The 21,470-nt window shown below is 44.8% G+C and overlaps 1 protein-coding gene across 4 annotated transcripts in view; it reads right to left on the bottom strand.

Annotated features, from left to right (window-relative positions):
• LOC142568468 (DNA excision repair protein ERCC-6-like) overlaps positions 1 to 21,470 on the bottom strand; it is a 595,812-nt gene that overhangs the window by 359,799 nt on the left and 214,543 nt on the right. For all 4 annotated transcript variants that reach the window (XR_012825434.1, XM_075678394.1, XM_075678392.1 and 1 more), the window contains one exon: positions 18,190 to 18,342. Coding sequence is in view for 3 of the 4 variants with exons in the window: in XM_075678394.1 (XP_075534509.1) it covers positions 18,190 to 18,342 (153 nt within the window). In the remaining variant the exon portion in view is untranslated. The remainder of the gene's footprint in view (positions 1 to 18,189; positions 18,343 to 21,470) is intronic.

The following is a 21,470-nucleotide window of genomic DNA, read 5'->3' as shown; positions in this document are numbered from 1 at the left end:
AAACTGGAATTCGCATCGAATCCCCATCAAGCGTACCTTGTTGAGCTACTGGAAGCCGTCCAAAATCACGCAGCCCGGTTTATTACATCCCAGTACGACTATCGGCTAAGTGTTAGAAACATCAAATCATCCCTCCACATCCAAGCATTAGTACATCGTCAAAAAATCTCATTTATGCCTCTTTCAAAAGCTCTATTACAATTTCCCGTATTTACGCGACACACTTCTTTTGCCACCCAACCGTACTTCACGCCGTCTCTCAAACAACCTCAGTATTCAACGTCTTCACGGCTCTACTAAATCCTTCAACAGCTCTTTCTTGCCGCTAGTTATTGCAGAATGGATTAGTTTAACGGACCGCGTAGTAATCGAACGTAACCCTACCAAGTTTCAAAACATACTAACAAACATTCTGAGTCTTGATGCTCAATGGACTTGACTTATTTTTACTACATCACACTTTTTTTTAGTGCATCGGTTATTACTTTTTGTGTTTGACATTCATTTGATTACACCTTCTTTACCCTTATGAATGTTGTTTCTTACTTCAGTCATGACTGTTTGTACGTTTCTTTTTCTTATGTATGCTCCCCCCTTATGTAAACCCCAACAAGGGCCTTTAAGGGTCAATAAATGGTGATGATGATGATGAGCTAGCAATAAATCAAAATCCAGGTTTGGACGAGTTCATGTATTCATAAGGTCTTCCAAGACCAGTTACCATCCGTCCGCCCGCACCCGTCCCGCCTTTGTGCATTCGTTGGCCCGACCTTTTCGAGCTGCATTTAGAAAGCCTGCTAGCAGAAAGTCGTACTCTCACTCATTCACGCATTACTGATAAACTCTGGTAGTAATCGTCGTCACGGAAGTGATTAGAGCACAGCACTGTTATTCTTGAGCGCTTGAAATTCTTTCAATTCACAGCAGCCTCCCATTTAGCTCCAAGCTTCTTGTCTTGCGAGGAGTAATGGAACATCGTTGCGGCCGCTGGTGTTCGTGCAACCGTGGGCTGCACAGAACGCCGGCATGATCAGCCCACCACTTCAATTGATGCTGCGCACATCAGCTACCACTCTACGTACACACAAACAAAGAAATGTAGGTTCGAGCGAGGCAGATTACGACGGCACACACACAGAAACAAGCGCGGTCAGGCATGGTCGCGGAGACTGCGACGGAGCGGAACACCAGTGCTGACGTCACTACGCCGTAGTTTCCGGTCTCCGCTCGCGTCGTCAGCATCAGCAGCAGTGTTCGACGGGGAGCGGAGCGACGGCGCAATTTTAACCGGCGATTACGTCGTTCCTAAGTGAAAAATCCCATCCAAAATTTTACGTGCATGGTTTATAAGGTTCTCGCATCCGTATATGAGCGTCGTATTGAATTCGACAGACTCTTCAGATTCCCTTTAAGAGGAAGCTTTAGCTCGGGTGCTCCTATCTAAATACATGTAAAAACAGAATTCGTTTTTCTCTGCAACCACTGCACCAAATTTGATGAAAGTTGTTGCATTTAAAAGAAAAACTAAAAATCTAGTGACTGTTGGTTTCGGATTTTTTATTTAGGTCGTCAATTTTTTATTAAAAATTGGCAAAAAGCGAAAATTTTCAAAAAACGAAACTATCAAGTTTACAACTCTGTAACTCAGCAACGAAAATTGATATTACAATTCCGTGAACTGCATCTAATAGTACATCTAAAGCGGACAAAATTGATACGTTACACATGAATGTCAAAAAGTATAGTAAAATGGAAATATAGGTTTTGCAGAACCCAATGTAAACAACGTAACAAATTCACATAAGATATAAAATGACGTATCGAATTTGTCCGCTTTCAATGATCTGATGGATCTCGTTTACAGAACCATGATATCTGCTCTTGATGCAGAGTTATGAATTTGTAAACTTCGTGCTTCTATTTTTTTCTAACTTTCGAATTTTTGAAAATCTTTTTAACAAAATTCAGGAGCTAAATAGAAATTGCACGACCAACAGTCGCTAGAATTTCACTTGCCCTCTGAAATGCAATAAATTTCATTAAAATCGGTCCAGGGGTTACCTCAGAAAAACGTTTTTGCGTTTTTACATGTATTTGAATAGGCCGCGTCGGAGTTGGGCCCGAGCTAAAGCTTCCTCTTAAGGGCCAAAATTGCCACAGGCACATCCGAAAAAGCTCTTAAGCCCTGCCAGTACACTTATTAGGCATATCGGTGCTCGTACTGCGACAGGACACAGGGGTGCACGCGTGTATAATTAAGAAATATATACTGGGCTTCTTCGATTTTCCACTTCTGGCTACTCGCAGGCTGCCAGAGCCAGCCAGAGCGTCTTCGTTTTTCTCAGGTTGCTCTGCCCACCGCACGACGCACTTCCGCCAGGCATTCGTTTTGCTCGAGCTGGACGGTTCTGGCTACCCGCGGGTTGCCAGAGCCAGCCAGAGCGTCTTCCGTTTTTCTCAGGTTGCTCTGCCCACCGCACAACGCACTTCCGCAGGGCGTTCATTTTGCTCAAGCTGGACGGTTCTGGCTACCCGCGGGCTGCCAGAACCGGCCAGGATGATTTTGGTCTGGCTGCACTCTGGAAGTTCTCTGGCTAGCAGACGACTAAAAGAGGCGATGGGCGCTCGCCGCCATCTTTGCGAGGACTTCACAGATTGCAACGCGGGCGCTTGAGGACTTACATTTACCTCGCTCAGCCAACTGTCTACAGTCATCTTCGGATTTCCTCACTTCTAGCGTTATCTTTTTAGGTGCTAACGCTCTGTTCCGCATGGCGAAGCGGTGTGATACGAGCCGTGGTGAACCGTTTGAAGCTTTTGTGTGCGTATATGTGTGTGTGTCCACTGATTGCTTCTTCGCGGCGAACAGCGCGCCGCGCTCTCATGCATGCATGTTATCTGCATCGTGTTCCACACAAGTTGTAGACGCTCATGCACACGTTGCGGTACATTTTGGGTTCGTCTTTCACTGGTAGCGTTCCTTTTCACATATCTCGCGTATGTATATCTCTCCTTTCTCTGCAGTTAGCAAAGGCTTTGCAGCTAGCCCGTGTTCGCTACGTCTCTTCATCGTATGCTTAGGTGGCAGCTCGAAACCGATATGTGTTTGAACTGCAGGCCGTTGATCTAAGAATACACTGATTGCACTCGGTACATCAGACACATGTACATTGGCTTATTGCTCTCATGATTGCGACCAATGTTGTTTTTCGTGTGAAACGTTCTGCTGGTCACAGGCGACATGCATTTTCATGCGCCAGCCACGTCCCCAGCTCCTTAGGGCCCAAATGAGAAGCACCATCAGCCACAACAAACTTTCTGAAACCGAAGCCCAAGCAGGTCGGCGCGAAATTTTATGCGTGTGAGACGTGCCCGATAACCTGCTTTTTCATGTCTTGTGATGACACAGCACCAACTCATCAATGTCACCGGTGGGTGACGTGATCGCTGCGAGCGGGGATCCTCCAGCTATCGCTTTCGAGTATACAATCACAATTTCGCGTCTTGTCATCCACAGCGTCGGAGGCCAGCTGTAGCACTAGGCAAGGCAAGGTTGGCCCAGTACGCGTCCTGCGCCGAGTCGCGCAAAAGTGATCGTATTCCTGAATGCAACTGTATATTTTCAAGCTGGCAACGCATAAATGGGCCAACTACGCCGAGCGCGTGCCGGCCTCGCCAGGCGCTGCAATGCTGGTAGCATGTTAACATTTGGCCAGCTGACCGGCGTTCGATTTTGCAAACTTCAGACAAGTTCGGGTTGTCTTGGGATCCCAGCCCACGTGACTTCCTGTCAGAACCGGAACTAGCTGGCTGCCACCTGGCTGCCAGAACTCCGAAAATCGAAGAGGCCCACAGTGTCCCGTGACAATTGCCCCTTTTCACGCTTGTTATGCTTCACCGCGTAACAATGCTGTACTGGGGCGAAGCTAACTTTCGGAGACTGGCATTACGCAACGCGTTGTGCTCTACGAGCTTCGAAGCCAATCGCGAGGATTATAAAGGCGGAGTCGGTGCAATTGCTGACAGCGGCGAATTCTTTAAATGAAAAACACGGCGCCGCACGGCAAAAAGCTTAATAGCAAACGTAGAAGCAGCTAGGCCTAACGTTGCCTTGGTGGTGGCTACGGCTGCCAGCGGATCTGCGTGCGAGAGTGCCGGTTTGAGGCGGCGAGATAATCAAAATGGCGGCGGTGGTGGCTTTGATTAAGTTTGTAGTTGGATTGAGGTTGGATTGCTCGCGGACGCTCCTGCGTTCGAGGCTTCAGCGACTTCGTTCGTAGCTAAGTGCTCTTTTATCTTTATTAGCAAGTGTTTTGAAGTGTTTTTTTTTGCATGGAGTAGGGGCGCAAATTTTAAATTCTTGGTAAGAGTAGTAAACGTACCGGCTTTGTCTAGGTCTGGCGGCTCCCCCGTTAGGCCTAGGTGGTAGCTAGGAGGGACCTATTTGATAGGCTTATTTAATACTTTCAGCTAGCCCTTCGGATTCTTACATGGGGTAGGGAGTAATGATTCTGTATTTTTGTTTGGGATAGCGGTTGAGTCGGCTTTGCTTGAGTGATTTGGCGAATTTGCTCGTTGGGCTTAGGGACGTAGGCCTAGCGATGAAATCGAACAATGTAAAGGCCGCTGGGGACGGCGAACAAGTGTCTGCGATGGTGCTTCCTCGACGAGACTAAATTCCAGAATTTAGCAGACGCGGAGGGTGTCCGGGAAGCCGTCCAAAAACTGGAAGGGAATTGGGCGGATAAGCTCGAAGAGCTTAAGGCTGACCTAAGGGAGAAGCAGAAGGAGCGGGTAGCACTGCAGGCGAAAGTTGACAATTTCGTCAAGGTGGAGGCGGCCCAGGCCGCGCAGTTAGTAAGGACCGTGGCCAAGCTGGAAAGGCGGCTCGATGCGCTTGAGACGCGGGCAGCGGAGAATGTCGGGTCAGGACAACAAAGCGGTGGCAAAAACTCAGAAAGTAGGGTAGACCCTACAGGCGAAGTGGGAGGCAGGGAGGCAAAGCAAGCGGTCGTCAGCTCGCCGCCGGTGAATCGGCGAAGTTATAGTGAAGCAGCGCAACACGCCCCGAGTGAGGCGACGCTGCAGCCACAGGGGCGCCAACGAACGCGGGGAGAGGAGGAAAACAAGCTAACCCCAAGGAATGAGCTCATAGCCAATGATAAAAGGCAGCATAATCTGGAAGTTGGGAAGGAGGGAATGCCTACTACTTATCGGTGGGGGTTCAAATATGAGGAGATGCAAAAGAGCTATAAATGGAGCGTGCAAAGCGTGATAAGCGGGTAGCAGTCGGGACGTTCCCAGGCAGGACAATGGACGCAGTACTGAGAGAAACAAAAAGCTAGCTTTCTGAGAATGTTGCAGAGCGCAATATGGTAGTGGTAGCGGCGGGGCTAAACGATGTCTTGAATGGTGAAGCCGCAAAAGTAGTGGAAAGATTAGCGGAGGGAGTTCACGATTTAAGGGTGATAGCACAGCAAGTCCAGATCGTGGTATGCACAGTGCCGGAGGTGTAAGGACGGAACAGAAAAATTGCTAAGGACGTTGTGGCTGTTAATCGTAAGATAAGAAAGCTATGCCAGGAGAAAGGATTTGAAGTGGCAGACATAAACAGAGAAGTGCATAGAGCAGGCTTTGGCGGAGGCTTTACACGCGATGGCATCCACTTTAATGGAAGGCTAGGAGCCGAGATCGGCTGGCACCTGGCAGGTCGGGCAGTAGCTTTTTTAGGGGGTCCACTGCTCCTCAGGGCGTAGGGGTAGATAAAAACAGTGTAGAAAGTGCAACAATAGATGCTGACGCCAATAAAATGGCCACTAGGAGGTCCAGGAAGAAAACTACAAAAAATAAATTTAGCACCAGAATCAGGTACATAAACATGCAAGGCGGTAGAAAGAGAGCGAAGTGGTTAGAAATACAACAGCAGTTAAAGGACGAAGAAGTAGGTGTATACGTGCTATGCGAAACACATCTCAGGGATCTAGAGGACCCACCATTTATTGAAGGCTACGTCTGGGAAGGGAGCAATAGAACAACAACGGAGAGGAAGGGAGGAGGAGTAGGTATCCTGATACATCAAGGAACAAATTGGAAAAGAATAAAATTAACTTGCAAAGAACATGTCTGGGTATCAGGCACAATTGCCGGTAAAGAGACATGGCTAGGAGTAGTTTATTTAGGGACAGGGGCCAAATGCAGGCAAGAGAACAAGGATCTAGTGAAGTGTCTCGATGACAATATAAAGCAGTTTGGAGAAGGTGCCGATATTTGTCTGCTGGGTGACATGAATGGCCACATCGAGGATCTGGATGGATACACAGATTGTAATGGGAGGTTGATGCTAGACTTCTGTGAGCAACACAACCTAGCTATAGTAAATAGAGAAACTAAGTGTGAGGGATAAATCACGTGGGAGTCCCGTAACAGACAAACGACCATTGATTACTGCTTAATGTCGCAGGGGTTGTATAGCAAGCTCGCAATAATGGAAATAGACGAAGAGGGGAAGTGCAGCCTCGGAAGTGATCATAAGCGTATTAGTCTACAGCTGGGAGCCCTGCTCAAAAGAGAAATGCAGGGAAGTCAAAAAGAGTACGCAAAATTAAATCACGAACAAGTAGCGCAAATAGCGGCCGGCATAGAGGAAGCAATAGAGAAACATCCCATGGAAAGGTGGGAATATAATCAGAACTACTAATTAGTACAAAAAAAAAAGAAGTAAAAGGAGTAAACCGCTGGAGAGGAAAGAGGAAGCCACGAAGTTGGTGGAATAAAGAAATTAGGGAGGCCATCGAACAACGACGGTTGGCATCTCGGCAACACAGGGAAGCAAAGAGGGCGCAGTTATCTGAGGAGGAAATAGGCCAAAAACGGAAATCTTATAAACAAAAGAAACAACAAGTGCAGGTGCTCATCCAGGCTAAAATAAAGCAGTCCTCTGATCACTGGCTGGCTGAAGTTCGCAATGCAACTAATAAAGGGAGGTCAAGAAAATTCTGGAACCATATAAGCTGGCTGGGTAAAGCTAATCACAGAAAGCCGGAACAGATTCACGATGCCGAAGGAAATTGTTTAGAGGAAGATGGCGCTGTCAACTACATCGGTTCAGTTATAGTAGAGTCATTTAGCAAAGACGATAGGGTAATCGCCCCAAATGAGGGAGCAACACAGGATAGCATAACAGAGAACAGCTTAGAACTGACCAATCTTAACTGGAAAAAGGCGGAAGCAAATGTTCCAAAATGCACGTCTGCGGGGATAGACAAAATTCCAATCTAGTTAATTAATGAACTTGGCCCAAGAAGCAAGGAAACGCTGATAAAAGCATTGGAGGCAGTCATAACAAATAAGCAAATCCCGCACAGCTGGAAACAGAGTAACATGAATTTGATTTATAAAGGAAAAGGTGATAAGAAGAACATAAAATCCTTCCGACCAATTACAATAACATCAGTTATATACAGGCTGGCGATGCAGGTGGTAAAATTAAAAATGCAGTCATGGGTAGAAAGTAATAGAATACTCGGAGAACTTCAGAATGGGTTCAGAAGTGGTAGGCGCTTGGATGATAGCCTGTTCATGCTTACCCAGTGCATAGAAATAGCTAAAGCGGAAAACAGACCTCTGTATTTCGCGTTCCTGGACATATGCGGTGCATACGACAACATGAACAGGGAACTCCTGTGGAACATATTAATAGATGAAGGTATCGTTCATCAGGTAATTGATTTTCTACAGGAAATATGTCAAGAAAATAATGTTGAAATAACATTGGAAGCAATTAAGAGTATGACAACTGTCGAGGAACACAAAGGATTAAGGCTAAGGTCGTCTTCTATCACTACTGCTGTTCATTCTTTATATGACAAGCATGGAAAGGAGGTTACAACGAAGCAATCTAGGGTATAACCTGTTGTACAGATTAGGCGGAAAGGTTGTTGAGCAACGACTACCGGATTTAATGTATGCAGACGATATTGTACTAGTAGCAGAGAGCCAGGAAGATTTGCAAACTCTGGTTAATTACTGTGGAGACGAAGGAGACAGTTTAGGTTTCAGTTTTAATGCAGCTAAGTCCAGGGTGATGTTTTTCAACGATACAACTGATCAGGCGCTTACAATACTACAAGGCCATGAAATACCCTGAGTGGCCAAATACAAATATCTCGAGGTATGGATAAACAAAGGGCAGATGTACACGGAAAAGCACGAACAGTATCTCATAGCAAAAGGGCGAAGAGGTGCCGGAATAATGAAGCATAGGGCATTGTGGGGGTACAACAGTTATGAAGTACTGAGACATATTTCGAAGGGAGTAATGGTGCCAGGGCTTACTTTTGGGAATGCAGTCCTGTGTTTAAGGGTAGAGGTTAAGTCGAGACTAGAAGTAAATCAGAGAGCTGTAGGAAGATTAGCACTAGGTGCCCACGGGAAAACCACAAACGAGCAGTACAGGGGGATATGGGCTGGGCATTGTTCGAAGCACGGGAAGCTCAGAGTAAAATCCTATATGAAAAACGCCTGAGGAAATTGGACGATAACAGATGGGCAGCTAAGGTATCTAAATACCTATACAGAAAGAGCGTTGACTCACAATGGCGGAAAAGAACTAGGAAGCTAACCAGTAAGTATGCCAGACACGAGGATGAAGAAAGAGCAATGACAGGTTAAAAACGCGGAAGGTAAAAATTGGACAAATTCAATGGAAAAGAAGCATAGTGTTGAACTATATCGAGACTGGAAACAGCAGATCAGGAAGGAAGCGTTTTATGATAACTCAAGAGGCAGTGCCCTTCTCTTTGAAGCTAGGTCAGGATGGCTTAGGACGCGGAGCTATAAAAAGAAATTTAACGAAGAAGAACACACGTACTGTGTGTGGTAAATCTGTAGAAACAATAGAACACCTCATACTAAAATGTGATATCAATCCTGATGTCGATGCGGCCACAGTCACGCTTCCTGAGGCCCTAGGGTTCAGAGATAATAATATAGTCATGTAAATAAATATGCGGTGGAAATTAGCAAAAGGCGATTGGAGGATTGGTGGCTCAAAAGCAGAGAGGTGACATAAGGTTAAAAGGGTACGAAGACGTATTTAAAGAAAATCAAGAATTTTTGATAACACACAGCACAGGTAAATAAAAATAAAAGGCAAAAAAGAAGCTGAGCATGGTGGCAACTGCCATTACCCCGTTTCAAAGGGGACGCTCCTACCTTCCATCCATCCAATCCCATTCGAGACCTGCAGTCAGGGCCATATACATTGACTCTATGGAGTATGTGGTGATGCCGCAAAGCCGTGCGAATTATCAAGCATGTCCGAAAAATCGAGCGTCTGGAAAATCGGGCATTACCTACTCTGGCAATGCCTCGTGCCGATGACACGGCGTCAAGGACGATTCGTTGCGATTCCTCTGTCACTGGAGCCAGCATTAACACAACTTTCGTTCCCTTTTAATAAAGTTACAGCTAATTTTCCCTGATAGAAGCCCGAATTCCCTGAGTTTTCCCTTAGTATTTCCAGACTATTCAAATTCCCTGAGAATTTCCGGTTGGTAGACACCCTATTTATTCCTTATGTCTTCATTGGTGAGCTCCACGGATGTAGCTACCATGCTGTCGCTGTCAATGTAATCATCGAAGGCCACGGTGGTGTCAACGGGAAGCTTCTCGGTAAGCTCATTCCAGAGTTCTGGGTTGAGCTCCTCTGTGTCCTCCAGTCTTGTAGCGTAGGTGAAGCCATTAAAAGGCCTGCCTTTCGCCAGTAGTTGATCATGCTTGCCTTCACATTCCACCACAACCCTGTAAGCATTTCTGCAGCTTGACAGACGTTTGCCTGTGTGGGCAGCTTCAGTCGAATACTGATCAGCAGGCGCTGTACAAGACGCTTCAGAAATTCGGCCTTCACACATCTGATGATGCCCTGGTCCAAAGGCTGGAGCAAAGAAGTACAATTTGGGGGCATAAATTCAAGTTGCACATTGCTCAATCGCACGTTCACGATATGCGCCAAGGAAATGTCAACGATGAGAAGAATATTTTTGTCTTTCTTCTTCATTGTGTTGTCGAGCTGCAGCAGCCACTGAGTGAACAATTCTCGAGTCATCCACGCTTTTTTGTTGGCTCGGTAGTTGCAAGGCAACGAGACGTTTTTCAAGCAGTGTGGCTTAGCAGACTTGCCAACAACTAGCGGAGTCAGTTTTTCCTTGCCCGTGGAGTTGCAGCAGAACAGAACCGAAACACGGAGACATGATTTCTTTCCGCCCTTGCACCTGTCACCTTTGAAGTTCATTGTTTTATCAGGCAACAACTGATAAAAGAGCGCCATTTCATCGCTGTTGAAAACTTCGTCTGGAGAGAAAGACTCAATCTCTTGAAAGAGCTCATTCCGCCAGGCCACCACACTCTCGGCATCTGCTGCCTTTTCTTCGCCACAAGCAACCTGCCACACAATGCCATTCCTTTGCCAGAAGGGGTAAAGCCATCCATCACTTGCATTGAAACCGGAAATGTGCAAGGCGGCCGCAAACTGTAGCATCTTCTCTTGAATAATCAGGACTGACAAGGGCACATTGTTTTCTCTGGCACCCTTAAACCACGTGAGGTCGGCGTCGTCGACGTTTGGGTAGTTGCCAAGCACTTTTTGTCCACTTTTTCTTTGAGTGATGAACTGGCGTAGCTTCTTTTTAACGCGGGGGCCAGGAGAACTCATTGTCAGCAAAGCAAACGCACAACACAGTCACAGCACCGATAACTTCGCAGCTCCTGCCGATCACTATGAATGTGGTGACACTAGGCCTACGATATAGTAGGAGAGTCCAAACATGATCATATGAGACGCTCACGCTGATGCCGATGCTGCTGGGGCTGTACCCATTGAAACAGATTCCCCAGTGCATGGCTGCTGCTGGTGTGGATGATAATGATAGGTGTAAGCCTCAGGAATTCGGTACCGAAACTTCAATGGAACTTCATAATAACGAAGCATCTTGGTGATTATGGGATTAAATTACGTACATTATTCTGAAAATTCGCAGTACTGAAAGTTTTTTACATTGAAAATATAGGCATTTTGGCGGGGATCTTAAAAAAAATTCGTAAATCTGAAAAGTTTGTTAATGTGGTGTTCGTAGTAACAAGATTTTACTGTAGCTAATACTAAACTTACGTCATCTGCAGGTTTGTACGAAATCTCATCAATGTTTTTAAAAACACTTAATTCATCTCTGCATATCTAACATTGTTGTTTTCAGTCACTATCCTCTGGAAACCTTCTGAAAGAGTGGAAAGTGGGCAAGGTTGTTCCAGTATACAAATCGGGCAATTAAAGCTTGTCTTCGAACTACCACCCCATTTCCACCCAGTCAGTGCCCTGTAAGATCATGGAACGTGTCATATACACCCATATAACTAACTTTCTTGATGCTTACAATTTCTTTAACCAATCCCACCACGGCTTCTGCAAGGGACTAACTTGCAAAACACAACTAGCTAATTTTCTTCATGACCTACACTCATATTTCAATATTACCATACAAACCGATGCAATTGAGCACATCATTTCTATGCCCAGCTCATCTGCCTTCATAGAAGCAATTGCCTCGCATTACACCTTGTAATAGTATTCCTCTGATATTCTTTGTATTTGATATTTTTTCTGACCCACCCCTTATGAACCCCAAGTGAGGTCTCTAAGAAAATAAAGTGAAAGTGAATTACAAGGCATCCTCGCGCTTATGACATCAACCACTAGAACAGTACACGGCTGAGTGCATACTCAGCCACGCACCCTGCTTTAGAGATAATCTGGCTTGTGTGCAAAAAGTGGACGTGCCTAGATGGCATGGCATCATGTAAGCTGTCTTCAACGACCCAGTGCAGGAAACGCTATCAGCAGCGTGGGTGGAGTGAATGCCAAAGCATGGCTGGTTTCGCTTAATTCGTACCGCCAATGTGATGATATCGTCAACGTGGCATGAAACCGTATCATTCATCACCAACTTCCAAAGTCATCAAAAAAGGTTGTTTTCTCATTCAAATTTGCTTTCTTTCGATTGCCTGATAATCTGGAAAATTATGCAGCCTCTTTCCATGTAAGATAAATCCATCAGCGACTGTATTTTTTTGCATAAAAGGTTGGATTTCAATACAATGAAATTTCGATATAACCAAGCTGTCTACCAAGTTGACATTTCCAAATTCCCTGAGTTTCCCAGATTTTCCCTGAGTGCCTTTGCAAATTTCCCTGAGTGATGCAGAACTACGTTTTATGTCAAGACGGGCTGAAACCATATCGCCTGATGCTGTCACTGTCTAGTAAGCGTATGGAGTCGGACATTCACAAATACGAATAAAAAGGAGATGCATACACAAGCAAATATTTTCGAATATGAGCTATTTCTATCAACTGATAGCAAACTCAGTGGTATGAGGCTCGAACTTTCTCATAATTGAGATTCTCTCTCAACAGCTCGTAAGTCAACCTTAACTGTCCTGACATACTCTGAGCCCATGCATGATGCCTCAGTGTTGTGTTTCACTGCTTTAAAAAGTTTATTTTGGTTTGTATGAGAGACACCTGCATCTCGGCATCAGCCAACACTGTTTTTTGAGTTCAAGCTCCTTCAAAACGGCAGCAGCACGCTTCATTTCCCGTTAATTCCTCAGTGCGAAATGAAGTTGTCAACAACGCTGACCGTTCGTCTTCCTTTTGTAATTAAGGCATTTCTTCTTGGTGGAGCGTGTGCCTGTTCTGCTGGTCTACCACTGCCCATTCTATGCCTGGATCCCGCATCAACATTCCATCTCTCCCCGACCCATTTTGCTGGCTCTTCTGTTTATCTACCCATCCGTATCAGCGTGGCGCGGCAATCAGTGACGTCACAGCTTCCCGAAGCTATAAAGCCTGAACTTCAATGCTCCTGAATCAATGGGCATGGCAAAATGAAATTGTCAACAATGCTGACCGTTCGTCTTCCTTTTGTAATTCAGGTTAGCTACTCGCATTCTTCTGTAAAATCTAGTAACAGATTTCTTGTAGTTGTGCCATGCCCAAGCACTCTTATGCATATCATGTATAAATGTTTTCTTGCACGTGCGAGCTCCTTGTTTGCGGAGATGTTGAGTCAAATCCTGGCCCTGATACGAGAGCAAGTTAAGTGATATCGCGGCAGGCCAGAATGCAATAATTCAAGCTATTGCAGAACTGAAATCCCAGTTGACGGCATCACAGGCTGCTTTAGTTGCAGTCAGTGCCAGGCTAGTGGAACTTGATAAACTTCTGCAAGAAGTCAAAAAGTCTACAGACCAAATTAACGACATTAATAGTGCTATTGATTCACTTCGCGGTTCTGTCACTCAGCAGTCTGAGAAGTTGGTCGACCTTGAATACCGCAGCCATCGTTTCAACTTGGTTGTTTACGGCGTACCTGAGGCGCCCGATGAAACAGCAGATCAACTAAAAAATAAAATTGTAAATGAAATATTCGAACAGAAGCTTGGGGTGAAATGTTCGTCCGTTGGTAGAATTCATAGGCTTGGTCATAGTCATAAAAAAAATTGGCCGACTATTTTGTACCTGCAGGATTACAATGAAAAGCAGTGCATTCTAAAAAATGCTAAGAAACTGAAAGGCACGCGTATCTTCATCGAGCATGATTATTCCCGTCGCACTCTGCACAGGCGCCGGCTTCTGTATGAGAGTGCAAGGGCAAATGGAAAAAAAGTCTATCTTGTCAATCATAAACTGCGGATTGACGAGTGCAAAAACACACGTGTTAGGCTCCCTGCTAGATGCGTCAACGCGGATAGCAATTGACAACCACGTGTTTCTCGGCCACAGCATTTGTGCCTCTTAAACGTAAACATACGAAGTATAATTAACAAAACTGCAGAACTAGAAACTATACTCCTTTGTCAGGACCCTCACATAGTAGTATTAACCGAAACATGGCTCCATGAAGAAATTAAAGACGAGGACTTGGTTCCTGGATCCTACAATATATACAGAAGGGACCGAACTTCCCGTGGCGGTGGTGTGGTCATTATTGTGAGCAAAAACACGTCTGTATCGTTACTAGAACAAATTGATAATCATGAAAGTTTGTTCCCACAGATCAATTTGAACGGGTTCTTGTTTAACCTTGTAGCAGTGTACTGTCCACTGTGTGCCACGTCAGATTTCCCAACCAAACTTCATGAACATATTGTTAAATATTGCAGAAAGACCATAATAGTGGCTGGCGATTTTAACCTTCCCAGCATAAATTGGAAGAAACTTTCGTCACCAACTCTAGTGGACCAAATTATCTTCGACACAATGTTAGCTTGCGATCTTGACCAAGCAGTTCACGTTCCAACACGGGTGCAGGGATCTGCTTCCTCTATTCTTGATCTGGTTTTCACAGCAGATCTCCTCTGGACGTTTAAATAACCATTGAGGAAGGCATATAAGATCATCGGCTTGTGTGCTTCACATATCGAACAGATAGTTCAAACAATAACGCGCTTAAAGAATGAAAATCTGTCAAAAACTATACTAAAGCAAATGACGAGTCCGTTATCGATTACCTTGAACTAGCACTGGAAGACTTCTCTCGCGATGATGTTGACTACCTATGGCTAAAGCTGAAATCCATTTGCCACTTCTGTATAACTTCATCCCTAGTAAAATGAAGAAGGTGCACCGAAAAGATCCTTGGATCAATCGAGATATAATCCACCTCGTTAGGAAAGTAAAAAGATTCCGAAGGCAAAAAATTTGGCCCAGTATTCGACGAGCTAAAACAAACACTCAAAAAAAAAAATAGAGCAGGTAGACAGTTTTATTGCTCCCACACGCTCACCCAATTTCTTAAGACTGACCCTGAAAAATTTTGCGACATTTGAACTATAAGAGGCAAGCTCTTGACCACCTAAAGATTGATGGTCAGATAATTCAGGATAAGCAACACCAGGCATCCAAATTTAATCATTACTTCCATTCTATCTTCTCTGAGTCTAATCAGTGCTCTCCGGTCATTGCTGAAGATGTGGAAAACGTAAATTCTGATTTTATAACATACGAGGGTATATCTTCTATGCTCTTAAATCTAAACACAAAAAAGACATGCGGTCCTGACGGCATTTCTAATGCTTTTCTTCGTCGCTATGCTGAGTGGCTTTCACATTTTCTTCTCGTAATTTTCCACTCGTCCTTATCTTGTGGCATCGTTTCATCAGACTGGCGGGTCGCTCGTGTTGTGCCTGTATTTAAGAAAGGCGACCTTACATTACTATCAAACTATTGCCCTATATCACTGATGGCTACATCTTGCAAGCTTTTAGAGCATATTATCTCAAATTACATCACGGAATTTCTTGAAAAACGTGGTATTCTGTCCTCGTGCCAACACGGCTTTCGTAAGGGGCTGTCTACCACTACTCAGCTTCTCTCTAGTGTCTACGCTTTTGCCTCCGTTTTTGATAAAGCCGGCCAGGTTGATGTTATATTCCTTGATTTCAGCAAAGCCTTCGATAGGGTCTCTCGGTTTGATAACAAAACTAAGCAACTATGGGTTTCCACCTAACATTGTAAACTGGATCTGTGCATATTTGAGCAAGCGCAGACAATTCATCAATGTTGAGCGCCATTACTCTGGATGTCTCCCCGTAAATTCGGGAATGCCGCAGGGAAGCGTGCTTGGACCGCTACTTTTCCTAGTATACATTAACGACATAACAGCATACATAGACGATAGTGTGAGTATTAAATTGTTCGCGGACGACTGTTTACTTTACAAAGAGATTAAAGATGCCAATGATCAAGTGATCCTGAGTAAAAGTCTTACTGCGTTTTCTGACTGGTGCGACACCTGGGAAATGAAAATTAATGAAGAAAAAAAGCGGTTTTTATGCGCATTACCAACAAAAAACACCCTCTAGCGTATCAATACACTATTAATCAATCCGCGGTCTCTGAAACAGACTCCTTTAAATATTTGGGTGTAACCATCAACAATCGTCTAACCTGGTCACAACACATTGATAATGTTTGTGCGTCTGCTCGACGTAAACTCGGCCTACTGAGACACAAGCTGAAACATTCTCCTCCATCCGTGAAACAATTGGCATTCAACACACTCGTAAGGTCGTGATTAGAATATGCTTGCGTCGTCTGGGACCATTCACGAAAAAAAATATTAAAAAACTGGAAAACATAAACAGGCTTGCCGTCCGCTACATATATAATTGTTATGGACGATATGACTCCCCCTCTCAATTGATTATTGAAAATAATATTGCCACCCTAGAATCCCGAAGAAAGGTAGCACACCTAACATTGCTTTTTTGCCTCTGGAAAAGGGAACTACAACTTGGTCATTCACCCTGTCTCCAGCCGCTACCAGCTAGAGCTACCAGAAATTATCACCCCGACAAGATAACCCTTATTTTCGGAAGTACAAATTGCTTTAAATTTTCCTTCTTTCTTAGAACAATAAATGATTGGAACTCTCTGCCGGCCGATGTATTCCTGTCCAATAACATATTACATGCCATTGAAAAACTGCATTTCAAATAAACGTGCGACCGCATGAGTACTTTCATGCGTGTTAGCATGAAAAAAAAAACTGTGTAAACTGGTACTGTAAACATTTCTCTCCTTTCAATTCAATCCCTTGCATTGTATGCTTGTAGAATGTGTTTTTTATGTATTTATATCATCCTTCAATGTACCTCATATGATTCAATGTATTTCATATTTCATATGCCCTTCTTTTCTTTGAACGTATTTAATTGCATTACTCTATGAACGAATTCCCTCCTGCCTGGGTCACAAGTTGGCCTGCAGTATTCTGTAAATAAAATAAATAAAGTAAATAAAATCCTCATTCCACCACTCGTTCGCCCCACGTACCATTTCAAGCATCTTCTTGGTCAGTTGCACAGTCCACGTCTGATTTTTCGAACTCCCTAGGGGCCGCGAAAACGTCCGAAAAATCGGCCAGTTGGAAAAAGAATGCATGTCATTTACTGCCCTTAAGAGCTCAAACCGCCACAGGCACATTCGAAAATGCTCTGAAGGCCTGTCGGTACACATATTAGGCATATCGGTGGTCGTACTTTGACAGGAAATACCGGGTGCACGCGTGTATAATTAAGGAATACATACTGTGTCCCGTAACAATTGCCCCTTCCCACACCAATTATGCTTCGCCACAATACTTTTGCGTATGCTTCACCGCGTAACACTGCCGTATTGAGACGAAGCTGACTTTCGGGAACCGGCATTATGCATCGCGCTGTGCTTTCCTAGCTTCGAAGCCAATCGCGAGGACCCAAAGGCGGAGTTGGGGCCATTGCTGACAGCGGCGAATTATTTCAATGAAACACACAGCACAGAACGGCAAGCATAATAGCGAATGTCGAAGCAGCTAGGCCTAGCGTTTCCGCAGTGCTGGATACGGCTCCCAGCGGAACTGCATGCACCGGTTCGAAGGGGACAAGGTAATAAAAATGGCGGCGACGGAGGTGGCTTTGATTAATTCCATTTCGGACCTGCGGTCATGGCAAACATTTCGGAACATCGGACGCGGTGAAGGGTTCTCGCATCCGAAATTGCAGACGTTCTTATACATTGACTCTATGGGGCACGTGGTGGTGCCGCGAAGCCGTGCGAATTATCGGGCGTCCGGAAAGTCGGTCGTTGACTATACACTGGCAACTCCTCCAGCGCGCACGACTCGGCGTCAAAGAGGATTCGTTACGATTCTTCTCTGTCACTCGAGCCGGCATTATCGTGACTTTAGCTCCCGAACAAAATTACTGCTCATTTTCCCTGATAGAAGCACAAGTTCCCCGAGTTTTCCCTGAGTATTATTTCTAGACTATTCAACATCCCTGAGAATTCCCGGCTTTCACGGTTGGTAGACACCCTGAATAATAAGGCTGATGTCTTTTGGGGAGCTATTGCACGGTGTCCACATTCTGTACCTTGATTGAGCTCACTGACGAATTGAAAATTCTCAAATGATTCTGCCCTTGTAATTCTAAAGATGCACAGCATGTAATACAACTAAATTTTCAATGAACTCAATTAAGTGGCGCTTGAAAGGAACAACGCGGCAGAGCACCAACCAACCAGCAAGGCAGCCTTGTTTTTTAACTGCCACACACCAGTCGTCCACATAGTCCAGCAATGATGCAGCCTACCTGTCGCCAGGAGTGCGCAGATGGCTGTGCCTCAGGCCCGCCAGGAAGGCAATTGTCTGGACGGTCTTGCCCAGGCCCATCTCGTCACCCACAATGCCCCCACAGCCCTGCCTGTGCAGCTCCCACAGCCAGCGCACACCGGTCTGCTGGTACCTGCAGTACATTATTAGCACTCACCACATTTTTTCTACAGAAAACAGCTTTTTCGACTATGCCATCACCTAAGCTGAAAATTTCACACATCCATTCACTTAGCAGCAGCACTGTGGCAGTGAGCAGCTGGCTAAAACATGCTGCTTTGAATTTTACAGATGTGTCCAAATATCTTGGTGCTTTACTATGCTGACAACTTCACTGCTTGTGAAGCATATCAATTTCTTCAAAGGCAAGCTTGATGACTGTCCAAAGAAAGTCTGACACTCAACCCTCATTGGGTATTAAAGGAAACATTAAATCAGCTCAAAGTGGTAAACAGTACCTTCATAACTTAATTTTCTTCAGTTCTGCTGTAACTGCTCAATTAATAAAGGAGGAGATGAAGCACAATGCGTTGGCGGGCTAGTTGGTGCGAATCCATGAAAACTGTGTTAAGCGCAAAAAGACAGACACAAGAAAGACGACAGGACAAGGCGCTAGCGCCTTGTCCTGTCGTCTTTCTTGTGTCTGTCTTTTTGCGCTTAACACAGTTTTCATGGAGGAGATGAAGGTCAAAGTCTCATTTCATGAATTTCATGCCAAAATCTTAGCACCAGTGCTAACGTTTTGTTATGAAATTCATGAAATGAGACTTGCTAAGGTTTTGTTAAGAGACTGTGATGTCACGGATCTCAAAATATTTTCCATATTTCTGCCATTGTGGCTCAGCTTTCTCAACTACCCTTCGCTGAGCTGCCCCAACAACAACACTGCCGCAACCACCTCCTACACAGCTCGCCCCGATGCTCCGGCGAGTTATTGAAGAGCAAGTTGCTGAAACTCTATTAATGCAGAATCAGCAGCACCCTGTTGCCGCTCCCCTCACTTACACCTCTGTCACCGTGCAGCCTCCTCACCAACCACTTGATATGATACATCCTCGGCCGCTACCACATATTCATCATCCCGTTAACCGGCCTGCCAGTTAACTTTGTAATTATTTGTAAGCCTTTGTAAATCCTGGGCGCATGCAGAACAACAGACCCATATGTTATGCCTGTGGTATACCCGGACATGTTGCATGATTCAGCCACCGACGCATGCTGCACTCTAATGGCTTTACGCCGGCACCTCCCTACACTGACGCGCAACCTTTCCATGACGCTTACTTTAATCAGCAGTCAAGCAGGCCACCAGCCGAGCACCCCTTACTTGCACATCGTTCACATTCCCCGCATCGTTGCTCGTTGTCTCCCATGCGTCAGCATCCTTTACCCACTTAAGAGGGAAGCCAAGCGCCGCAGTTCACGACGTAGGAACTGTTGAACATCTTGAAGGGGCAGCGCAATAGGACGAAGACAGAAGGCAGGAACACACAGGACAGCACTGAACTCACAACTAGCTTTATTCGAAGGCATACACAAACTTATGTACACAACCCAAGCGTGCTCTTCCATCGATGGCGTCATTATCAGTGCGCAGGTAAAAAACGCAAAACCCTGTAATCTAATGTTACACTATGAGGCGGCTTAAAAATTCTAATTCATTGTCATGCAAATTTAACGATGGCATGCTTACACAATGCGACCCTTTTTTCCTGATATAGTAGGCCTCACTAATCTCCCTCGTGGTCTGATTTTTATGCACGGAATGGATGAATCAAGCCCGGTACCTCAAAGATTGTCTCCGTACAGCCTGCTCGCAGGAAAAAGACAAAGGTAAGAGCAGAAGGGATTTCCTGGAGTGGCATAAAACATCCTATCATATAGCCGATTGGACGTGGAACAGCGCCTGGCCTATCCTTCCAATACCACAAAAGAAGAAGATGCCCGAAGCAAAAGTGTTGGTTCTTGGCGACGAGACTATACCAGAACAGCACAGAAGAACCCTTGGTCTTGGCCCGAAATTCGCCCACAAGCCAAGCCTCACCCCGGCGGAGAAGGTTACTATGGCTAGGACAGTCACCTACCGGGGGTCCGACGAAGAAAGACCACACTTCATAGCAGAGTGTGTGGATGTGCTGGGACGATCAGGAGAGAAGCGCTCGAAGAATAAGACTGTAAACAATTGTGTAGACTATGCTGTGAGTTGAAACCTTCACATTTTGACCTCTGATAAGGAAGGGTTGTTTGTTGCAGTACCAGAGAATATCTTCTGAAAAAAAGCGCAAGATGCAATAGAAAAGAATTTCACAGCAGTAGATCTAAAGCCCGCTAAAGTTAAGGAGCGCGCACTGTCGCTGCTGCACAACCACAACCTTGAGCAACTAGCTTCATCAGTAAAAAAGGCAAAAAGTCTTAATTTGGATATTTTCTTCGCAGCAAAGACCCACAAACCTGACATTCCACTTCGAGCAATAGTCACGGAAAAGGATACATGGCAGCGGGTTGTCTCAGGATACTTACAAAGGCATTTGCAATCATTGGTGATCAGAGATCCGTTTGTGGTAAAAAACTCGGATGATCTCATCAGCTTCCTCATTCAATCTAATCCTGGTGATTGTAATATCTTTAGCATCGATGTTCAAGACCTGTACTATAACATTCCACATAACAAACTAATGATAAGCGTCAAACTGTGCATCACCGAGGACAATGATGAGCTTAAATTTTCTAGCAGCTGTGGTATATCTGTCAGCAGTTTTCTCGAGAATCTCTCTTTTTACTTAGCTTCAACTGTTGTTCAATGGAAAGTAAATTTATACCGGCAAAAATCTGGCATTTGCATTGGCTCCAAGGTTGCACCGGTACTAACTAACATTTTCCTAGGTAGCGTAGACAAAAATATAGAAGGTAACCTAGATGACCGAACATTCAAAGTGCTAAGATATGTTGACGATTTTCTGATCTTTGTAAAGAGTACTAATTTTCAACAAATGGTTCATAATGTACTTCAAGTATTCCACAAATGTGGCTCAGGGTTAGTTTTTACACATGAAGTGCCAGATAAGAACGAGCTACAATTTTTAGATACGATGCTCAAACTAACCGATAAGCATGTGTGCTGGATGCATTGCCCAAGGCCAGAAAAACCAATTTTAAATTTTCACTCACCACATTCCAAGGTGGTAAAAAATGGCATTGCTTTTTCGGTTCTGTTTTCTGCACTTTCGAAATCGTGTTTTCACCAGACGTCTAAAAGTTTCT

This window comes from Dermacentor variabilis, unplaced genomic scaffold (assembly GCF_050947875.1).
Source record: "Dermacentor variabilis isolate Ectoservices unplaced genomic scaffold, ASM5094787v1 scaffold_19, whole genome shotgun sequence".
Classification (NCBI taxonomy): domain Eukaryota; kingdom Metazoa; phylum Arthropoda; class Arachnida; order Ixodida; family Ixodidae; genus Dermacentor; species Dermacentor variabilis.
The sequence above is the reverse complement of the archived record's forward strand: the minus strand, read 5'-3'. Positions and strand labels throughout refer to the sequence as shown.